The sequence below is a fragment of the Sarcophilus harrisii genome, chromosome 4, assembly GCF_902635505.1.
Source record: "Sarcophilus harrisii chromosome 4, mSarHar1.11, whole genome shotgun sequence".
NCBI lineage: Eukaryota > Metazoa > Chordata > Mammalia > Dasyuromorphia > Dasyuridae > Sarcophilus > Sarcophilus harrisii.
In genome coordinates this window covers 69,358,256-69,377,128 of record NC_045429.1, presented here as the reverse complement: position 1 = coordinate 69,377,128, position 18,873 = coordinate 69,358,256, and the positions used below count along the sequence as shown (strand labels likewise).

The 18,873-nt window shown below is 33.2% G+C and overlaps 1 protein-coding gene across 2 annotated transcripts in view; it reads right to left on the bottom strand.

Moving 5' to 3' along the window:
- The window catches only part of XPR1 (xenotropic and polytropic retrovirus receptor 1), a 198,181-nt gene that overhangs the window by 30,779 nt on the left and 148,529 nt on the right, over positions 1–18,873 (bottom strand). For both annotated transcript variants that reach the window (XM_031936982.1, XM_031936983.1), the window contains exon 12: positions 8,448–8,614. In XM_031936982.1, the coding sequence (XP_031792842.1) occupies positions 8,448–8,614 (167 nt within the window). The remainder of the gene's footprint in view (positions 1–8,447; positions 8,615–18,873) is intronic.

The following is an 18,873-nucleotide window of genomic DNA, read 5'->3' as shown; positions in this document are numbered from 1 at the left end:
GAAATGATCCAACCATTCTAGAGAGTGATTTGGAACTATGCCCAAAACGCTATCAAACTGTGCCTTCCCTTTGATCCAGCAGTGTTACTACTAGGTCTGTACCTCAAAGAGATTATAAACGAGGGAAAAGGACCCACATGTGCAAAAATGTTTGTGGCAGCCCTGTTTGTAATGGCAAGAAACTGGAAACTGAGTGGATGCCCCATCCATTGAAGAATGGTTGAATAAATTATGGAATGTGAATGTAATGGAATATTATTGGTTCTATAAGCAACAATCAGCAGGATAATTTCATAAAGGCCTGAGGAGACTTATGTGAACTGATATACTAAGTGAAGTGAGTAGAACCAAGAAAATACTGTACATGGCAACAATAAGATTATGCAATGATCCATTTTGATGGATGTGGTTCTTTTCAACAATGAGATGATTCAGGCCAGTTCTAATTGACTTGCAATGGAAAGAGCCACCTGCATCCAAAGAGAGGACTGTGAGAACTGAGTGTGGATTGCAACATAATACTTTCACTTTTTTTGATTGTTTTTACTAGCTTTTTGCTTTCTTTCTCATTTTCTTCCGTTTTTATTTGATTTTTCTTGTATAGCATAATTGTGAAAACATGCACAGAAGAATTGCACATGTTTAACATATATTGGATTGTCATCTAAGGGAGGAGGTGGGGGGAGGGAAAAATTTGGAACATAGGGTTTTGCAGGGGTATATGTTGAAAACGATCTATGCATATGTTTTTAAGATAAAAAGCTTTAGATTGGAAAAAAAAAAAGAATGTGAAAGGTTACAACAACCTTGTTAATCGGGCATTTATGAAGTGGCCACTATATACCAGACACAGAATAAAGTGCTGACAATTTAAATGAAAGCCCAAACAGATCCTGACCTCAAGGAATTCACATTCTAGTGGGGGGAATAGGAATAACTAGTATATATAAGAGGTGACATAGGAGGGAAAGACTCTGGTATCTTGGGATGTAAGAAAGTGTATTATCCTAGAGAGATGGGTTGAAAACTTTCATAGTTATCTCTGAACAGACCATCATCAATCAATACTGAAACCCCTGATTGTAAGGCTTAAACCAATTCTTTTCTAACTGAATTTCCAAATGAAGAAGAGGAATTGAATATCATTAGGTTCCTCTCATATGGCAAAGTACTTGGTGTTGATTTCATTCCAGCAGAAATTTACAAGGCAAGATCAAAATTTTAATGATTAGATGGCAAGAGGAGGTGACCCCCCCCCCAAAAAAAAATCAAGGATGCCTCTATTGTCCATCTCTATAAAGGAAAAGGAAATATTTTAAATAAGTTGTCCTGTGACAATCACAGGGGGGAAAGAGGTGTCTTTCTCTTAGAATCTTGCCAGAGTCCTCTTTAATAGGCTGATCCTTTATCTGGAAGATGTTCATCTTTGTGAGAGCCAATGTAGCTTCAGAAAAGGCCAAAGAATGGTCGACATGATGTTTGCTGCTTGACAATGCCAGAAGCAGAATAGAAATCTGTATCCAATGTTTGTCGACCTAACTAAGGCCTTTGATACTGTCAGCCATGAAAGACCTATGAAAAATCATGGCAAAATTTGGTTGCCTAGATTAGTTCACCAATATTGTATGCCAGTTTCATGATGGCATGCTTGTACAGGTCCTGGATAATGGATGATACTCTTGTATTTTTCCAGTCCCCAAGGGAGTGAAGGAAGCAGGGATGTGTGTTTTGTTCCCACACTTTTTAGCATGATATTTTCAGCAATGTTGTCAAAGGCTTTCAATAGGGAGGAAGACATCATCAAGGCCAACTACACACTGATGATAAGTTATTTGAAAAGACTGTAAACCAACCTTAAAGCAGAGGGAGAGTTGGTGTGTGAATTTTTGTTTGTAGATGATTGTTCATTCAATGTATCCTCTGAGACTGAGATGCAGAGTGTAGATCAATTCTATGCCACTTGTGCTAATTTTGGCCTCACAATTAATCCCAAGAAAGCAGAGGACCTCCACCAACTCGCACCAGATCAGTTACAGCAAATGGAGAAATTCTGAATGCTCTGGATAAGTTTACTTAACTTGGCCATATTCTTTCTAGGAAGGTAAACATGATGAGGAGGTGGATGCATGCAGTACCAATATTTGAGAGGCTCCAAAAGAATTTGTGGGAGACATGTACAAAAATGTTCGTGGCAGCCCTCTACTTTGTAGTGGCAAAAAACTAGAAACTGAGTGAATGCCCATCAATTAGGGAATGGCTTGAACAAGTTGTGGTACATGAATGTTATGGAATATTATTTTCTGTAAGAAATGACCAGCAGGATGATTTCATAAAGGCCTGGACTTTCATGAACTGATGCTGAATGAAATGAGCAGGACCAGGAGATCGTTATATACTTCAACAACAAGACTATATGATGATCAATTCTGATGGACATGGCTCTCTTCAACAATGAGATGATTCGGACCAGTTCCACTTGTGCAGTGATGAAAAAAGCCATCTACACCGAGAGAGAGAACCATGGGAACAGAGGATGGAACACCTCATAGCATTCTCACTCACTCTGTTATTATTTGCTTGCATTTTGTTTCTTTTTTCTCAGTTTTTCTTTTTCTTCCTTCTTGAGATCTGATCTTTCTTGCACAACCGGATGGCTGTATGAATATGTATATGCCTGTTGGATCTGGGATGTATTTCGGCATATTTGGCATGCATTGAACTGCCTGATAGAAGGGGGACGGGATGGGAGAGGAAGGGGAAAATTTGCGGCAGGGGGTTATGCAGGGGTCAATGTTGGAAAAATTACCCATGCATATGCTTTGAGAATAAAAAGCTTTAATAAAGAAAAAAAAAAAGAATTTGTGGGAGAGAAGAGTAAGAGCAAACTTACCCAACTGAAAGTCTATAGAGTTTTTACACTGATCTCACTGTAGTATGCCTGTGAAATCTGGTCTGCATGCCAGAAAACTGAACTGAGTCCAAATGAATTGTCTTAGGAAGATTTTGAAGATAAGGTACTGGACCCTGAGGTCTTTTCTGGAGCTAAACTGCTAAACATTCAAATTCTGCTGCAGAGAGCACAACTCCCATGGACTGGGTCACACTGTTCAAATGCCAAATATGTGTGTTGCATAAAAGACTACTTCATATAATGCCCTCATGGTGGTCAAAAGAGACCCAAGGACACTCTCAACTCTTTTGTGTTGATTGTGAGATATGGGAGACACTAGCACAGGCTTATCCAACATAGCACATCCTCATCAAAGAAGGTGCTGTGCTCTATGAACAAAGCAGAGCTGTGGTGACTTAAAAGCAATGTTAGATGAACCCAATTTAGAGACAGCCCCTTCCCAAACAGTCATGCGGCTTTTGTTCTATCTTTACAGAAGAAATGTGGAGAAGCTGGACTGTTTTGACTCCTGCTCCTTTACCATCTCTATATCTATCTCTCCGCTTCTCCTATAGGTTCACCTTGTTCTTTCAGCAACCAAGGATATAACTCATCTGTGCTAGATGACTAGACTTATCACGGGTATTTAGATGCTTTCTTCCTATTTTAACACTTTTTTTGAATACCAATTTCATAGTAATCAATTTTATTCTGCCCTTTCTCATGAAAAGATGATCTTTTATCAAATTGTATCTCTTTTGACACTATTTGCAGAATAAAATGTGGGAATTGGAACAAAAGCACAGATCATTCAATTCACACATAAACAGAATGCCTCCTATAATATACATAACAAGAAGTCAACCAGCCTTTCTTCTAAAACCTTCATTTGAGGGTAATCTCCCAACTTCTGAGATAGTTCATTTCTATTTTTGCATAGCTATAATTGTTAGGACAATTGTCATGACATCAAAGTAAATTTGACCTCTATTATTTTTATCTACTGTTATCAGTCCTGACAAGAAATCTAAGTCTTCTTTCACATAACAATCTTTCACTTGAACACAGCTGTCAGGTCTCCTCTAAGACTTGTCTTTTTCTCAAGAGGAAATGCTCCACAATTTGGAACTATGTTCAGAAAGTTATCAAACTGCATTCCCTTTGATCCAGTAGTGTTTCTATTGGAATTTTATCTCAAAGAGATCTTAAAAAAGGGAAAGGGACCCAAATGTACAAAAATGTACATTTTTGTAACAGCTAGAAACTGGAAATTGAATGGATGCCCATCAATTGGAGAATGGCTAAATAAATTGTGGCATATGAGTGTTACAGAATATTATTGTTCTGTAAGAAATGACCAGCAGGATGATTTCACAGAGGCCTGGAGAGACTTACAGGAACTGATGCCAAGTTAAATGAGCAGAACCAGGAGATCATTATACACTTCAACAACAATACTATATGGGGATCAATTCTGATGGAAGTGACTATCTTTAACAATGAGAGTATCCGAATCAGTTCCAATTGATCAGTGATGAACAGAACCAGATACACCCAGTGAAAGAACACTGGAAATGAGTGTGGACCACAACATAGCATTTCCACTCTTTCTGATATTGTTTGCTTGCATTTTTATTTTTTTTCTCAGGTTATTTTTACCTTCTTTCTAAATCTGATTTTTCTTGTGCAACAAGATAATTGTAGAAATATGTATACATATATTGTATTTAACTTTAACATATTTAACATGTATAGGACTATCTGCCGTCTGGGGGAGGGAATGGAGGGAAGGAGGGAAAAAGTTGGAACAGAAGTTTTTGCAAGGGTCAATGTTGAAAAATTACCCATACATATGTTTTGTCAATGAAAAGCTATTAAAAAGAAAAAAAAAAGAGGAAATGCTCTAGTTCCTTCAAGTGATTCTCATAGAGCACTTAATAACTCTGGTTGCTTTCCTTTAAATATTCTATAGTTCATCAACGTCCTAAGCACTGTGGTGAGCACAACTGAACACAATCCTCCAGAGGTCGTCTCAACAAAGCAAAGTATGAGAGGACCATCACTTTCTTAGCTCTGTACACTATGTCTCTCAATTTAGCCCAACTTTTTTTTTTTTTTATCATTCTTTGCTGCCATAGCACACTGCTGGTTCATAATAAATTTGTAGTCCACTAAAATTATTAGATTTTTTTTTTTTGGTGGAAAAATTGCTATCTAACCATTCACCTTTCAACTTATACTTTTGAAGTTGATTATCTGAACCCAAGTGTAAGATGTTATCTTTATCCCTAATGAGTTTCATCTTCACATTCTTCCTTGTTAAGACCCTTTTTGGAAAACTCTGACTCTATCCATCTATTTGATGAGCATGCTATGCATGCCTTAATTAAAATAATTAAGAAATAATTTAAGAAGCCCATTACAGAACCTTGGAACATTCCAGGTTTTTTCCCCAGGCTGATCATTAAAGATTTTGATTTGCGTCTGACACTTCAAATGGGTCTGAAACCATCTAATTCTATACTGTCTAGCCCATACCATCACCTTTTCTGAAAGAACATAAAGAAAAATTATAATTTACAAAGAATTTGTTTAAATTTAGATGGGTTATATCTACAATATTTTCCTGATCTAATTGTTCCTCAAACTTGAAAATTCATTTCATACCCTCCATGAATTCATCATGCCTAAAATGTATTTTCTTCCTTATCTCTACCTCTGAGAATTTCTGTGTTTTTTCAAGATTTGTCTCCAATGATGCTTTCCTCACAAGGTCTTAACTCCCTTAATTGTCAATATTTTTTCCTGATCCAGAATATGTTCTATTATACTTATTTTTGTCTATGTTGTATCCTCTGCACCTAGTACAATGTTTGATTTATAATAGGTAGTTATTAATGAATGACTTTATTAATGACTTTTGAATTATATAGTTAAATAAAGCAAGACTTGTGTTCTCCCTTTCCTTCAAAATCATTTCCAGCAGATTAAGGAAAAAATTTGCATTATCACTACTATGAATTGACAGCAGCACTTTGGAATATCTGAAATTTCCATAGAGAAATATTCATTCATTCAATTAAAATAGTTCTTGTAAGCAACTAAAAAAAAAAAAAAAAAAATGAACCAAAAGTGTATTCCTGATCTAGACCATAGGTTTTTAATCTAGCAAGAGGTCTATGGATAGATTCAAAGGAGTCTGTGAAGGGGTATTGGGAAAAAAATGAAATCTTTATTTATATTAACCTCTAACTGAAGTTTAGTATTTCTTCAATTACTGAATAATTGTTTAATTATTTCATCAATAATATAATACAAAAAGTCTTTTGAGAAGGGGTTCATAAACTCATGAAATTAAAAAAGGGAGTACATGACATACACAAAAGGTTAAGAACCTTTTATCTAGACAATGAGTATTAGTAAAATAAGCTAGGAAAGTCTTTATCAATATGTTTCAATCATCAAATAATATGTACTATACAGGTTTGTTTTGAGGAAAGCACTCTGTAAACTTTAAAGACCTTTAAAAAGGTGATTCATTCCTAACTTGCTTACTGTTTTTCTCATTGCTATTAATAACTAATAGCTAACAATTATATAGCATTTATTATGTACCAGGCATTGTGATAAATGCTTTTTTATAAATATTATCTCATTTACTACTGTGAATTTACCTTCCTCAGCCTTTCTAGAGTCACTGTTGATTCTTCCATCTTTAATCCTTCATCTATATTTGAAATAGCCCCCCTCTTTCAATTAACATCACAGCTCGAAGATTCTTCATAGTACAATGTAGACGTTTTAATGGCATTCTGACATAGCACAGGAAAGAGACCCATTTAAAAACCAAAATAAAAAACAATTCCTTTTTTACTCAATCAGTGATTTCTAAATGTTTTCTCAAAGAAGTTGTATAAAAATTTTATGGGCTCTTCCAAAGACTATTGGATGTGATGTAAGAAGACTTAAATTCATATCTCAGCTTTTCCACTTATTAAACTTGTTTAACCTTGGACAAGTCACGTAGACACTTTGGACCCCAGGTTTTTCATATGTAAATTGAAAGGACTTCACTAGATGACCTCTGAGATCCCTTATAGCTCTAAGTCCATGATTATGGCAAATATATAAATCACATCCTGTTATAATGAATTCTAAGTGAACATTACAATTGTTTGGTAGATGTAATGGGATTTGGTTATAAGAGCTTTGTGGGAACTTTTAAATTTTTTTTGTTAAACCAACTCGCCTTTTCATCATATCTGATGTATTAGGATTTGATCTCTAGAATAAGAAAGCTTTAGTGAAAAGTAAAATAATATAATGAAAAAGAGGTAGAATTGGAGTAAAAAAATCTTGAGTTCAGGGTAGCTGGGTGGCGCAGTGGATAGAGCACCAGCCCTGAAGTCGTGAGGATCTGAGTTCAAATCTGGCCTCAGACACTAACATGCCCTAGATGTGTGACCCTGGGCAAGTCACTTAATCCCAATTGTCTCAGCAAACAAACAAAAAAAAACAACTTGGGTTACAACCCTAATTCTGCTGCTTGTTATTTTTGTAACTTGGACAAATTTCCTAATCCAGAAACAAAGATTGACCTAGATCAACTTTTTGCTATTTTAACAAATGAAAGATGAAATGACTGAGGAAATAAAGGTTTGCTATCTATTTATTAAGCAATGAATGACAACTGCTTAACAAACCAGGATGACATCACTTTAGTTTAGGCCTGGACCCTGAATACAGGGGGAAACAGATTTATATACATTTAAAAACAATCAATTAAGATTATTTAATTAATTAGGGGCTTTCCAAGTGGGTAGGGGGAATAGGAAACAGGTGCAATTCCCTGAATTCTCTTAAGTGTCTGTATACAATCAAAGAAACATGAAAAAATAATTGATCAACATGGGATTAATTTTTAGATGACATATGCTTGAGATGGACAACTATGAGAAAATTCCTGAATCCGTCTTTGGATCTGACTAGGCTGCTGGTCAACATGACCGAAGTCCTTGGTTAAGGGTCTCTAAGCAGCAAATAGTGGGATCTAATTTCTTAGCCATGCAAGACTACTTTCAAACAATGCAATTTTCCCAATACCCACAACAGAACAAAATTTTCTCTTGTACAAAACAGAATTTGGACTAGATCCATAAGTGAACAGAAAGAGAACTAAGCTAGTTCCAGAACTGAGTCATGTGATGGAGTCAGTGGCTTATTCAATTCCCATAATTAGCCACTGTTCTAATCCCCTCCATTTCCCCTTATTACAGACCCCTTTTATAATCTAGAAAAATATACAGACCCCCTAATCAGGATCATAATTTTAAATGTAAAAAACACAGCAAATTGTAAAGGATATCAATGATACTGAAATAAGAATGTAATTTTTTTTTTAACCATCTAAGTTTTATGGATCTCAAAAACTGATCCACAGACCCCAGGTTAAGACTCTCTAGCCTAGATAATCTCTTCCAAATTTAAATACACGATTTCTGATACCTTATTATGTCCTGATAAAAGTTTTTACAATAAGAGCATTATAAGTACATACCTTTTGGGGGTAGACAATCTCTTCCCTAAGGAAGGTATTTTCCCCAGCATTCCTATCAAAGAGACCCCAGTCCATCTTCAGATCCCAGAAGAGAGTATAGCAGGAGCTGATGACATAGAAGACAATCCAAAGATAAAAGAACACAGAGGAATCTGAGTGATCTCGAGCTGAGGGGAAAAAAGAATAGGAAGAGAGAAATAGAAGAAAAATAAGCAGATTTTAATAACAATTATTCATTAATTCCCAATAATCAATATCATCATTCTTTACCAAGTTCTCATAAAAGGTCAATGAAAGAAACTTTTCATTTAACAGAGCAATTGCCTAATGAAGGCCAAATAACAAGAATCATTCAAATGAGTAAGGGTTTTATACATACATACATGTGTATATATATACACATATAAATATACAAATACATATATACACATATACAGAGAGAGAAAAAGAGAGAGAGAGAAAAAATTTTTGGAAGCTCTTTGCTATGTATCAACACAAAAACAAAATGCAAACACTATTCTGTAGGGTAGAAAAATATTATTTTCATTCTACCAGAAGATGGCAACTTAAGATAAAGTCTAAAATTCTTTTGACAATAAAATCACTGATAACACTGTTTGGTTTAAGGAACTTTTAGATTGTTTCTGTTATGTACAGAACAGCAGACCTTTCATATACTTAGTATCTTTTTATAGTATAGGCAAATAGACCACATTCTAAATTTAGATTAAATTGCAGGGAAAGTGAAAATGGAAATAGACTGATAGAGAAAACAGAATTTTCTATATACATGACTTCATCTTTTAAGTTAATGACAGCATCTTATATCAACTTTTCTTTGAGTCTACTTTGTGACACACACAAAATCTTTTAATTATACTACAATTTATAAACTGTCAGAAGAATTGCAATATGCATTGGTAGTGCTCATGTTAATGAAATCAAAAAATGACATACTGAAATATAATTTATTATATACTCAATTGGAGAAATAAAATGTTAAATAAATACTACTGAATCCTTCAGAAGCATACTGTTCTCAAATGTTTCATACTATAGAATGTAAGTTTTAGAACTATCACTTAAAAATGTTCTCAGTGATTTTGTATTGTTTTTCTTATATGAAAACATGCACAAATATACTATTTATACTAAATTTAAACTGGATATCTAATCAAAGAATTAAAAAATGAAAAATGAGACAGAATCTGTCACAACTTAGTCATAATGTTTTTCATTTAATATGTGAGAAGATTCAAATATAATGGATATTATTCAAATGTCACCAAAAATAAATGTGATTAAAAATAGGAGACAGAGTATAGTGGTGCAAGTAGTATTCTTAAAGATAAAACGGAAGAGATGTGACAGGCAGAAGCAATCTAGCATAAGACCATAGCAGTCAATAAGCGTTAAGGGACCCAAATACTGAGATAAGAAAGAAGCAAACTATGAGACAAAAACTGCTGGGAATACTGGAAAGAAATCTTAGAAGACTAACATTTCGTACCCCATAGAACAATAACTTCTAAAAAGATACGTGACCTACATATAAAGATCACATAATAAATAAGAGGGGCCAGGAAGGAGATGATTTCATAACCATGGACAGAGAAGAAAAGAGTTCTTATCTAAGCAAGGGAAAATCATAGGAAATAAAATAAACAATTTTAGTAATACAAAATTAGCTATTTTATGAACAAACAAAATCACTGTCTTGGCTCTAGATGGGAATCACTTAAAGAGGGATTTTTTTTTTTTTTTTTTGGTAACAAATTTCTCTGATAAAAGTTCAATATTTAAGGGTTAGGGAACAGGTCAAATATATAGCAAGAACCATTCCCTAATACATGAATGGTTTAAATATATGAAAAGGCATTTATCAAAAGAAAGTAAATAACTAGCAATAGCATAAATGCAAATCTCAACAATTTTAAAGGTACATGTATATAAAAATATTTGGAGCAGCACTTTTTTGGTGCAGGAAAGACTGGAAACAAAAGGCATACTAATTAATTAAGGAATAAATTATGGTAAGAGGATGTAATATAATCTTATTGCACTAAGACATGATGAAAGGGATGAATTCAGAATCCTAGAAGAACTTGTATGAACAGATACAGACTAAACAAGAATTAGGAGAGCAATCTATGACTAAAATTACATAAAGCCAAGTTATTATCAAAGACTTAGCTGACCTGCAATGAATCCTAAGGTCACAGATGAAACATATTTCCCACTTTTGGTATAGACTAATTATACCAGTGAAACATAAAACTGTTTTCCTGACTATGCTTCTTATAAGACAGAGGAAACTACAGGGAGGCAATGACAGCAATGCTTAGAAAAAGGAAGAAAAGATCACCAATGAACCACTAAAAAATAAACCAAAAAAGGAAGAAATTTCAAAAGATGACATCAAGAAGCAAGAAAGTGTTGAAATTATTACTAAACTAAAATTGAATTATCAATTCTACCAAGCATTTAAAGAACAATTAATTCCAATATATAAACTATTTGGAAAAATTGTTTAAGAAGGAATACTGCCAAATTCCTTCCTACAAACGTGATACTAATACCTAAACTAGGCAGAGTCAAAACAGAACAAGATTACAGACCAATCTTTCCTAGTGAATATCAATGCAAAAATTTTAAATAAATTATGAGCAAAGAAATTATAACAATGTATCTGCAGGATAATACACTGTGATCAAGTGGGATTTATACCAGGGATGCAGGGCTGTAAACTATTACCATAATCGACCATATCAATAACAAAGTCAAGAGAAATCATATAATAAACTCAATAGATGCAGAAAAAGCTTCTGACGAAAAATAACAACCATTCCTATTAAATACACTAGCAAGCATAGGGACAAAGGGAGCTTTCCTAAAAATAAAAAAGAGTATCTATCTGAAACTAATAGCAAGTATTATTTGTAATGGAGAGAAACTGGACACATTCCCAATAAGATCAGGGGTAAAATAAGGATGCCCATTATCACCACTATGAATACCAACTAGAAATGCTGGCTTTGGCAATAGGAAAAGAAAAAGAAATTAAAGGAATTAGAATAAGCAATGAGGAAATAAAACTCACTCTCTGCAGAGAATATTATGATATACTTAGAGAATCCTAGAAAATCATTCAAAAACCTACTGGAAACAATTAATTGCGTTAGCTAAGTTGCAGGATATACAATAAACCTACACAAATCATTAGCATTTTTATATATTACTGATAAAGCCTATCAGCAAGAGATAGAAAGAGAAATTCCATTTAATATTACTGTAGACAAAATAAAATACTTGGGGGTCTATGTGTCAAGACAAATCCAATATGAACAAAATTACAAAACACTTTTCACATAAAGTTAGATCTAAACATTTGGAAAAATATCAATATAATAGCAACATAATAAAAATGACAATCTGCTTAAGTTGATCTACCTGTTCAGTGCCATACCAATCAAACTGACAAAAAATATTTTATAGAACTAGAAAAAAATAATAACAAAACTCATCTGGAAGAATAAAAGGTCAAAAATACCAAGAGAATTAATGAAAAAAAAAATACAAAAGATGGTGGCTTAGCAGCACCACACCTAAAACTATATTATAAAGCAACAATCATAAAAACCATTTAATGGCTAAGAAAAAGAGTGGTGTATCAGTAAAATAGATTAGATTCATGTCTAGACACAATAATCAAGGCCTAAAGTAATCTAGTATTTGACAAGTGTCCAAACTTTAGCTTCTGGTATAAGAACTCACTATTTGACAAAAATTTCTGGGAAAACTGTCACACAATCTTGACATAGACCCATATCTCACACGCCATACCAAAATAAGGTCAAAATGGATTAATGATTTGGATATAAAGGATGATGCCATAAACAAATTAGGAGAACAAAGAATAATTTATCTATCAGATCTTTGGAGAAGGAAGGAATTTATGACCAAAGAAGAACTAGAACATTATGAAAGGCAAAATGGACAACTTTAATTACATGAAATTAAAAAGTTTTTGCAGAACAGAAACAAGATTAAAGGAGAAGTACAAAGCTGGGGAAAAAAAATCTTTATAGCCAATGTTTCTAATAAAGTTCTCATTTTAAAAGTATATTAAGAACTATGACATTTATAAGAATACAAGTAATTCCCCAATTAATAAATGGTCAAAGGATATGAACAATTTTTAGATTACAAATTTAAAGCTATCTAAACTATATGAAAAATGCTTTGAATCGCTATTGATTAGAGAAATACAAATTAAAACAACTCTGAGGTACCACCTCACACTTCTCAGATTGGCTAAGATGACAAGAAAAGATAATGATAAATGGTGGAGGGGATGTGGGAAAACTCGGACACTAATGTATTGTTGATGGGGTTGTGAAATGATTTAACCATTATGGAGAACAATTTGGAACTATGCTCAAAGGGCTATAAACCCTTTGACCCAGCAATGCTAGTACTGCGTCTGTATCCCAAGGAAATCATAAAGGAGGGAAAAGGACCCACATGTGCAAAAATATTTGTAGCAGCTCTTTTTGCAGTAGCAAAGAATCAGAAAATGAGCAGATGCCCATCAATTAGAGAATGGCTGAATAAGTTGTGGTATATGAAGATATTAGAATATTATTGTTCTATAAGAAATGATCAACAAGCTGTTTTTAGAAAGGTTTGGAAAGATTTACATGAATTGATACTGAGTGAAATAAGCAGAATTAGGAATACATTGTACACATTGACAGCAAAAATGTGAGATGATCAACGATGAAAGACTTTGATTCTTCTCAACAGTTCAATGACCCAAAGCAATCTCAACAGGCTGTGGACAGAAAAATGCCATCTACATTCAGAAAAAGAACTAAGGAGACTGGATATAAAACACGTTATGCTCACTTCTTTTTTTTTTTTTAATCTCTCCCATAATTTTTCCTTTTGCTTTGATTTTTCTCTCCCAACATGATTTATAAAGCAATGTGTGTTAAAAAAATAAACAAATTTACTAGAACAAAATTGAATTATTAAAAAAAAGCTGTCTATAAAGAAATTTCATGGTTTCATATACAGTTCTATTTTTCTGTTCTTTATATAGGGAAATATTCATATTTGTAACTTTTACAATAAAAATTTTAAAAAAAAATCAACATTCTAGACTTGTTTTTATTACATAAACACTTTCCTTTCTTGTCAAAAGATGAATTCTTCTGAGTCATTTTCAAACTAGTTATTTATGGTTGTCTCAATTTTATAAATCTAAGGAAATCTATTAATTTGTCTCAGTCAGAAAATGTTTGGGCAAATTGTCATTTTATGTTTGCTGAGAGACCTGGGGAATAAATGAATAACATCTTTTAACATTGAGCAGCTCAACCTCATTTCAAAAAGAGAATCTTGCAGTTTTACTATTGAGGTTTACAAAGACAAAATTACAAATAAAACACATATAATACTTTAGCATATCACTCATCTAGTTAAGGACTTTCCCAAAGCAAATACTCACAATAGAAGATATATTTTTAAAATGTTACCACAATGCCATACTGTGATACATACTAGCTAGCATTTTGTTTTCTAACAGGGAAAAGAGCATTAAAGAGAAAAATGTAGTAAGAATTGACAAATGAAGTTTCCCAGTTGAGTTTTCTGAAGCAAAATGTCAAATATTACTACTGTTTCAAGTTATTTTTTTCATTTTACCTGTTGATGGACAATTAAGTGTAAACTATAATAGGAGGGAAGGAAGTGGGGAAAAAAGATTTTTAAAAACTGCAATTGGATAAGTAATTTCTGAAAAATAAGTAACAACTTAATGGAATGGACTGATTTTTAGAAATTCAGAGATTCTTAAAACTGGAAGTAACTGTAATAAGTTCATTTCATTTAACCATTTAAATTAAGGAACCTGAGGTTCACAAAAGTTAAGTAATTTATATCATAGAGCTGGTTAGAAGAATACTTGGAATTCATTCTGCCCATCAAATGTGTTGCATGATTCTTCAAAAGCAACTCAATGATTACTTTTCTTTCTCTTAAGCCTATCTTACTACACATTAAACAAACAATACCCCTATAGGCTTCAAAACAAACTAAACTCTGAATATCTCAAGAGTTCATTTTTAGTCCCTTAAAAATGCTGAAATGACATCTTATTCTATGATATTCTTTATGTTTTGGCCTGATTTAATCTGCATCCTTCGTTTTTACCTTCATTTGATCTTTCTAATCTTCTCAAAACTTTTGTGTAGTATTATCCATTCTTCGTCTGCCTTCATTGGCATTTGGATAATGCACAGAAAATAGCATATTGCTCTAAGCAAGCAATTATATCTTAATTTCTACTGGCAAAATCTAGTACCCACTTCAGTTGAAGCTCAGGAGGACAGAAAATCAAGTCATTGTTATTCTATTGTAAGCTTCATTTATTACAAACCTGCTACTTTAGAATCAGCACAGTCAAGGGTGGCCTAATCTGTCAAGACAAACACAAATGATTTAAGAATTCTGCATTCCTTTTTGGATGATAAAATGACAGAATAAATTAGAAGAAACTACTAAAAAAAGGTCCCTATCAGTCAATAACCTGATTTTTAAAAGTTATCTATTATAGTCAGGTACTGGGAACATAAAGGCCCAAAACTGTACTCTCAGTTGCGTGCAAACAAGCTATATACAGCATAAATTGGGAATATTATCAAAGAGAAGGCATTAAAATTAAGAACTGGCAAAGGATGGCCTTTCTCCTTGCTAAGGTAAACCCCTCAATATGAATGCTTAATCCCATTCCATCTTTTCTAGCAGATTGCACACACTCATTTCCATTTTCTCTAATCTTCATGTAATCTCTCCATATTCAACAACTCCTTCCTACATGCATACAAACATACCCATGTATATCCCATCTCTAAAAAACCCTCACTTGATCAAACTATCCCTGTTGGTTGCCATTCTGCATCTCTCTCTTTCTTCTCAATGAAATTTGTTGAAAAAAACATTTACACTTGCTGCTTCTTCCACTCCTCTCATTCCATTATACACCCTCTCAGTCTGTTCTTCATTCAAATGAAACTGCTTTCAACTTGTCAATTTATTTTTTAAAACTTCCTAATGTTCTTCCCTTCTTTTCATCTCTGGACATGGACAGAACTTTTCATCGTTAAGTCCTTTGGAACCAGATCATTGCACTGATCAGAGTAGCTAAGTCTTTTACAGTTGATTCTTTATACAGTATTGCCATTACTGTGTTCAATCTTCTCTTGGTTTTGCTCAGTTCACTTTGCAATATGTCCCCCAGGTTTTTCTGAAACTACTCCCCTTATCATTTCTTATACTTCAGTATTTCATTACAATCATGTGCCACAACTTATTTAGCCAATCACCAAAGGAAAGGCATTTTAATTCCCAATTCTTTGCCACCACACACACAAAAAAAGCAGCCATAAATATCTTGGTAGATAAAGATCTTTTTCCTTTGATCTCTGTTGTACAGATCTACTGGTGGTATTGTTAGGCCAAAGGGTATGCATGTTTATAGCCCTTTTGGTATGGTTCTAAAGTGTTCTCTAGAATGATTGGACTATTTCATGGATGCATCAACAATGTACTGCAGTCTTTATTTTCCACAGCTCCTCTAGTATTTGTCATTTTCCTTTTCTGTCATATTAGCCAATCTGAAAAGTACTGTGAGACTGTACCTCAGAGTTGTTTTAATATGCATTTCTCTAATCAATAGTGATTCAGAGCATATGTCATGTAACTATTGATAGCTTTGATTTCTTCTTCTTTTTAAAAAGTTAATTAATTTGCAAGGCATATGCATGGGTAATTTTTTAGCATTGACCCTTGCAAAGCCTTTTGTTCCAAATTTTCCCCACCTTTCCCCTACCCCGTCCCCTAGCTGGCAATTAGTTCAATACATGTTAGATCTAGTATATGTATAATATTTATACAGTTATCTTGCTGCCCAAGAAAAATCAGATCAAGAAGGAAGGAAAAAAAAACAAAACACAAGCAAATTAACAACAGAGAAAATGAGAATGCTATGTTGTGTTCCACACTCTGTTTCCATGGTTTTCTCTCTGGGTGTAGATGATTCTCTTCATTACTGTACAAGTGGAACTGATCTGAATCCTTTCAGTGTTGAAAAGAGCCATGTCCATCAGAATTCATTGTCATATATTCTTGTTGCCATGTATAAATGATCTCCTAGTTCTGCTTAGTTCACATAAGTCTCTCCAAGCCTCTTTGACATCATCCTGCTGGTCATTTCTTACAGAACAATAGTATTCCATAGCATTTATATATCATAATTTATTCAGCCATTCTCCAATTGATGACCATCCTTTCAGTTTCCAGTTTCTTGCCACTACAAAAAGGGCTTTTGCCAAAAAAAAAAAAAATTTTTTTTGCACATGTGGGTGCCTTTCCCTCCTTTAAGATTTCTTTGGAATATAAGTCCGGTAGTAACACTGTTGGATTAAAGGATATGCAGAGTTTGATAACCTTTTCAGCATAGTTCCAAATTGCTCTCCAGAATGGTTAGATCTGTTCACAGTTCCACCAACAATGTACCAGTGTCCCAGTTTTCCCACATCCACTCCAACTTTTATCATTATCGTTTCCTGTCATTTTAGCCAATCTGACAGATATATAGTGATATATCAGACTTGTCTTAATTTGCATTTCTCTGATCAATAGTGATTTGGAACAACCTTTCATATGACTAGAAATAGTTTCAATTTCTTCATCTGAAAATTGTCTGTTCTTTGATTTCTTCTTCTGAAAAGTGCCTGTTCACATCCTTCAACTATTTATCATTTGGCTGTTAGTTTTAGAAATTTAGCTCAGTTTCCTGTATACTCAAGAAATGAGGCCTTTATCAATGAAATTTCTTGTAAGATTCCTCCAGTCTCTTGGTTTCCTTCTAAATGTGATGCATTGATTTTGTTTGTAATAATGAATTTTTAAAAGTATAACTCACTTTTTATCATGTTAAAATGAATCTGTGAAGGCAGACTCTATTTAAACCACCATGTACATATTGTAAAACATAACTGCTTTGACGTGTCATTATAACTGAGCTTCCATTTTTCCATGAGGGGAAACAAACTCTAATTGAATATCTTTTTAACAATTTAGTATCTGATTACTATGTGTAGAAAAGTAGTACTTAAACTATATTACATGAAAAAAAATTTTTTTTTCTTAATTCTGTTAGGTTAAGGAGAAGATCACAAAGTTTATACTATGCGATTCTTAGTTTCAGGCCTTCAAGGATCAGAAAATTATTGCAACAGGTACAGGAATCAGTATTGGAATTTTTAAACAAACCTGCCTTCTACAGACTGAATGTCTTGTACATATTTAAAGATCTTTTTTCAAAACTATATAGCCGCTATTGTAATAAACATTTAAATTAATTTAATAAAAATATTAGTGAATTTGTAGTATTTTACATATTTATTCACATACATTAATCTTTCATATTAATATACAGAATTAACATATTTTATCATATATTTTTCCAATTAGATACTGCAATTGTAATTATTATTATGTAGTGCAGATTAATGAAATCTGATATTAAAAAGTTTGTAACATTAGACTAATTTTTTCATGAAGCTAATGATAACAACTAACATTTATATGGTAATGTTATGTCATTTCATTCTTATAAAAGCCAAGATAAATGCTATTATTGTAATAATCAGTTTACAAATGAATCAACTGAAGGTAAACTGGGGATTGTACCTAGGAACACAGATGTCTGGTGCAGAATATGAGCTTGGGACATCTAGAGTCAAATTTGAGTACTTAAAAATTAGATGATACTCAAAAAGTATCAGGCAAACCATCAAGCTCTACATTGCTATTATCTTGACAATGCCAATATGACAATAATGCAAGGATTAAGAGGCATTTAGGATAAAAGTAAATTTTTTAGAAAATTGTGGTTATTGGGAAAGTTTTCTTCTTTCCCAAGGTTAAGGGGGATGTCTGGATACACAGCAGGTCAATCTTACCACTGAGCATTATCTAAGTTATTAATTATGAATCTAATCAGAAGAGGCATAGGATGATTACTGGCTCAAGAGGATAGTAGGGAACCAAGGTTTTTTTTTTTTTTTTTAAAAAGCCAACCACTCATTTCAATAAGATTCTTTTCTGTCACCGAATTAAACTATAGGCCTAAATATCACATAACAATCAAAGCTGGATTCTTTAGTTCCGATTTCTACTTAACCTTAACTTGCAAATGCACGTATATACACATACATTTACATATTTCATATATATATATATATATATATATATATATATATATATATATATAAATCTAACTTACTGGCTTCTATACATGAGAATAAGTTGAAATGTTTGTATCCTCCAGCTTCTACTAACTCTGAGGAGTAAAAAC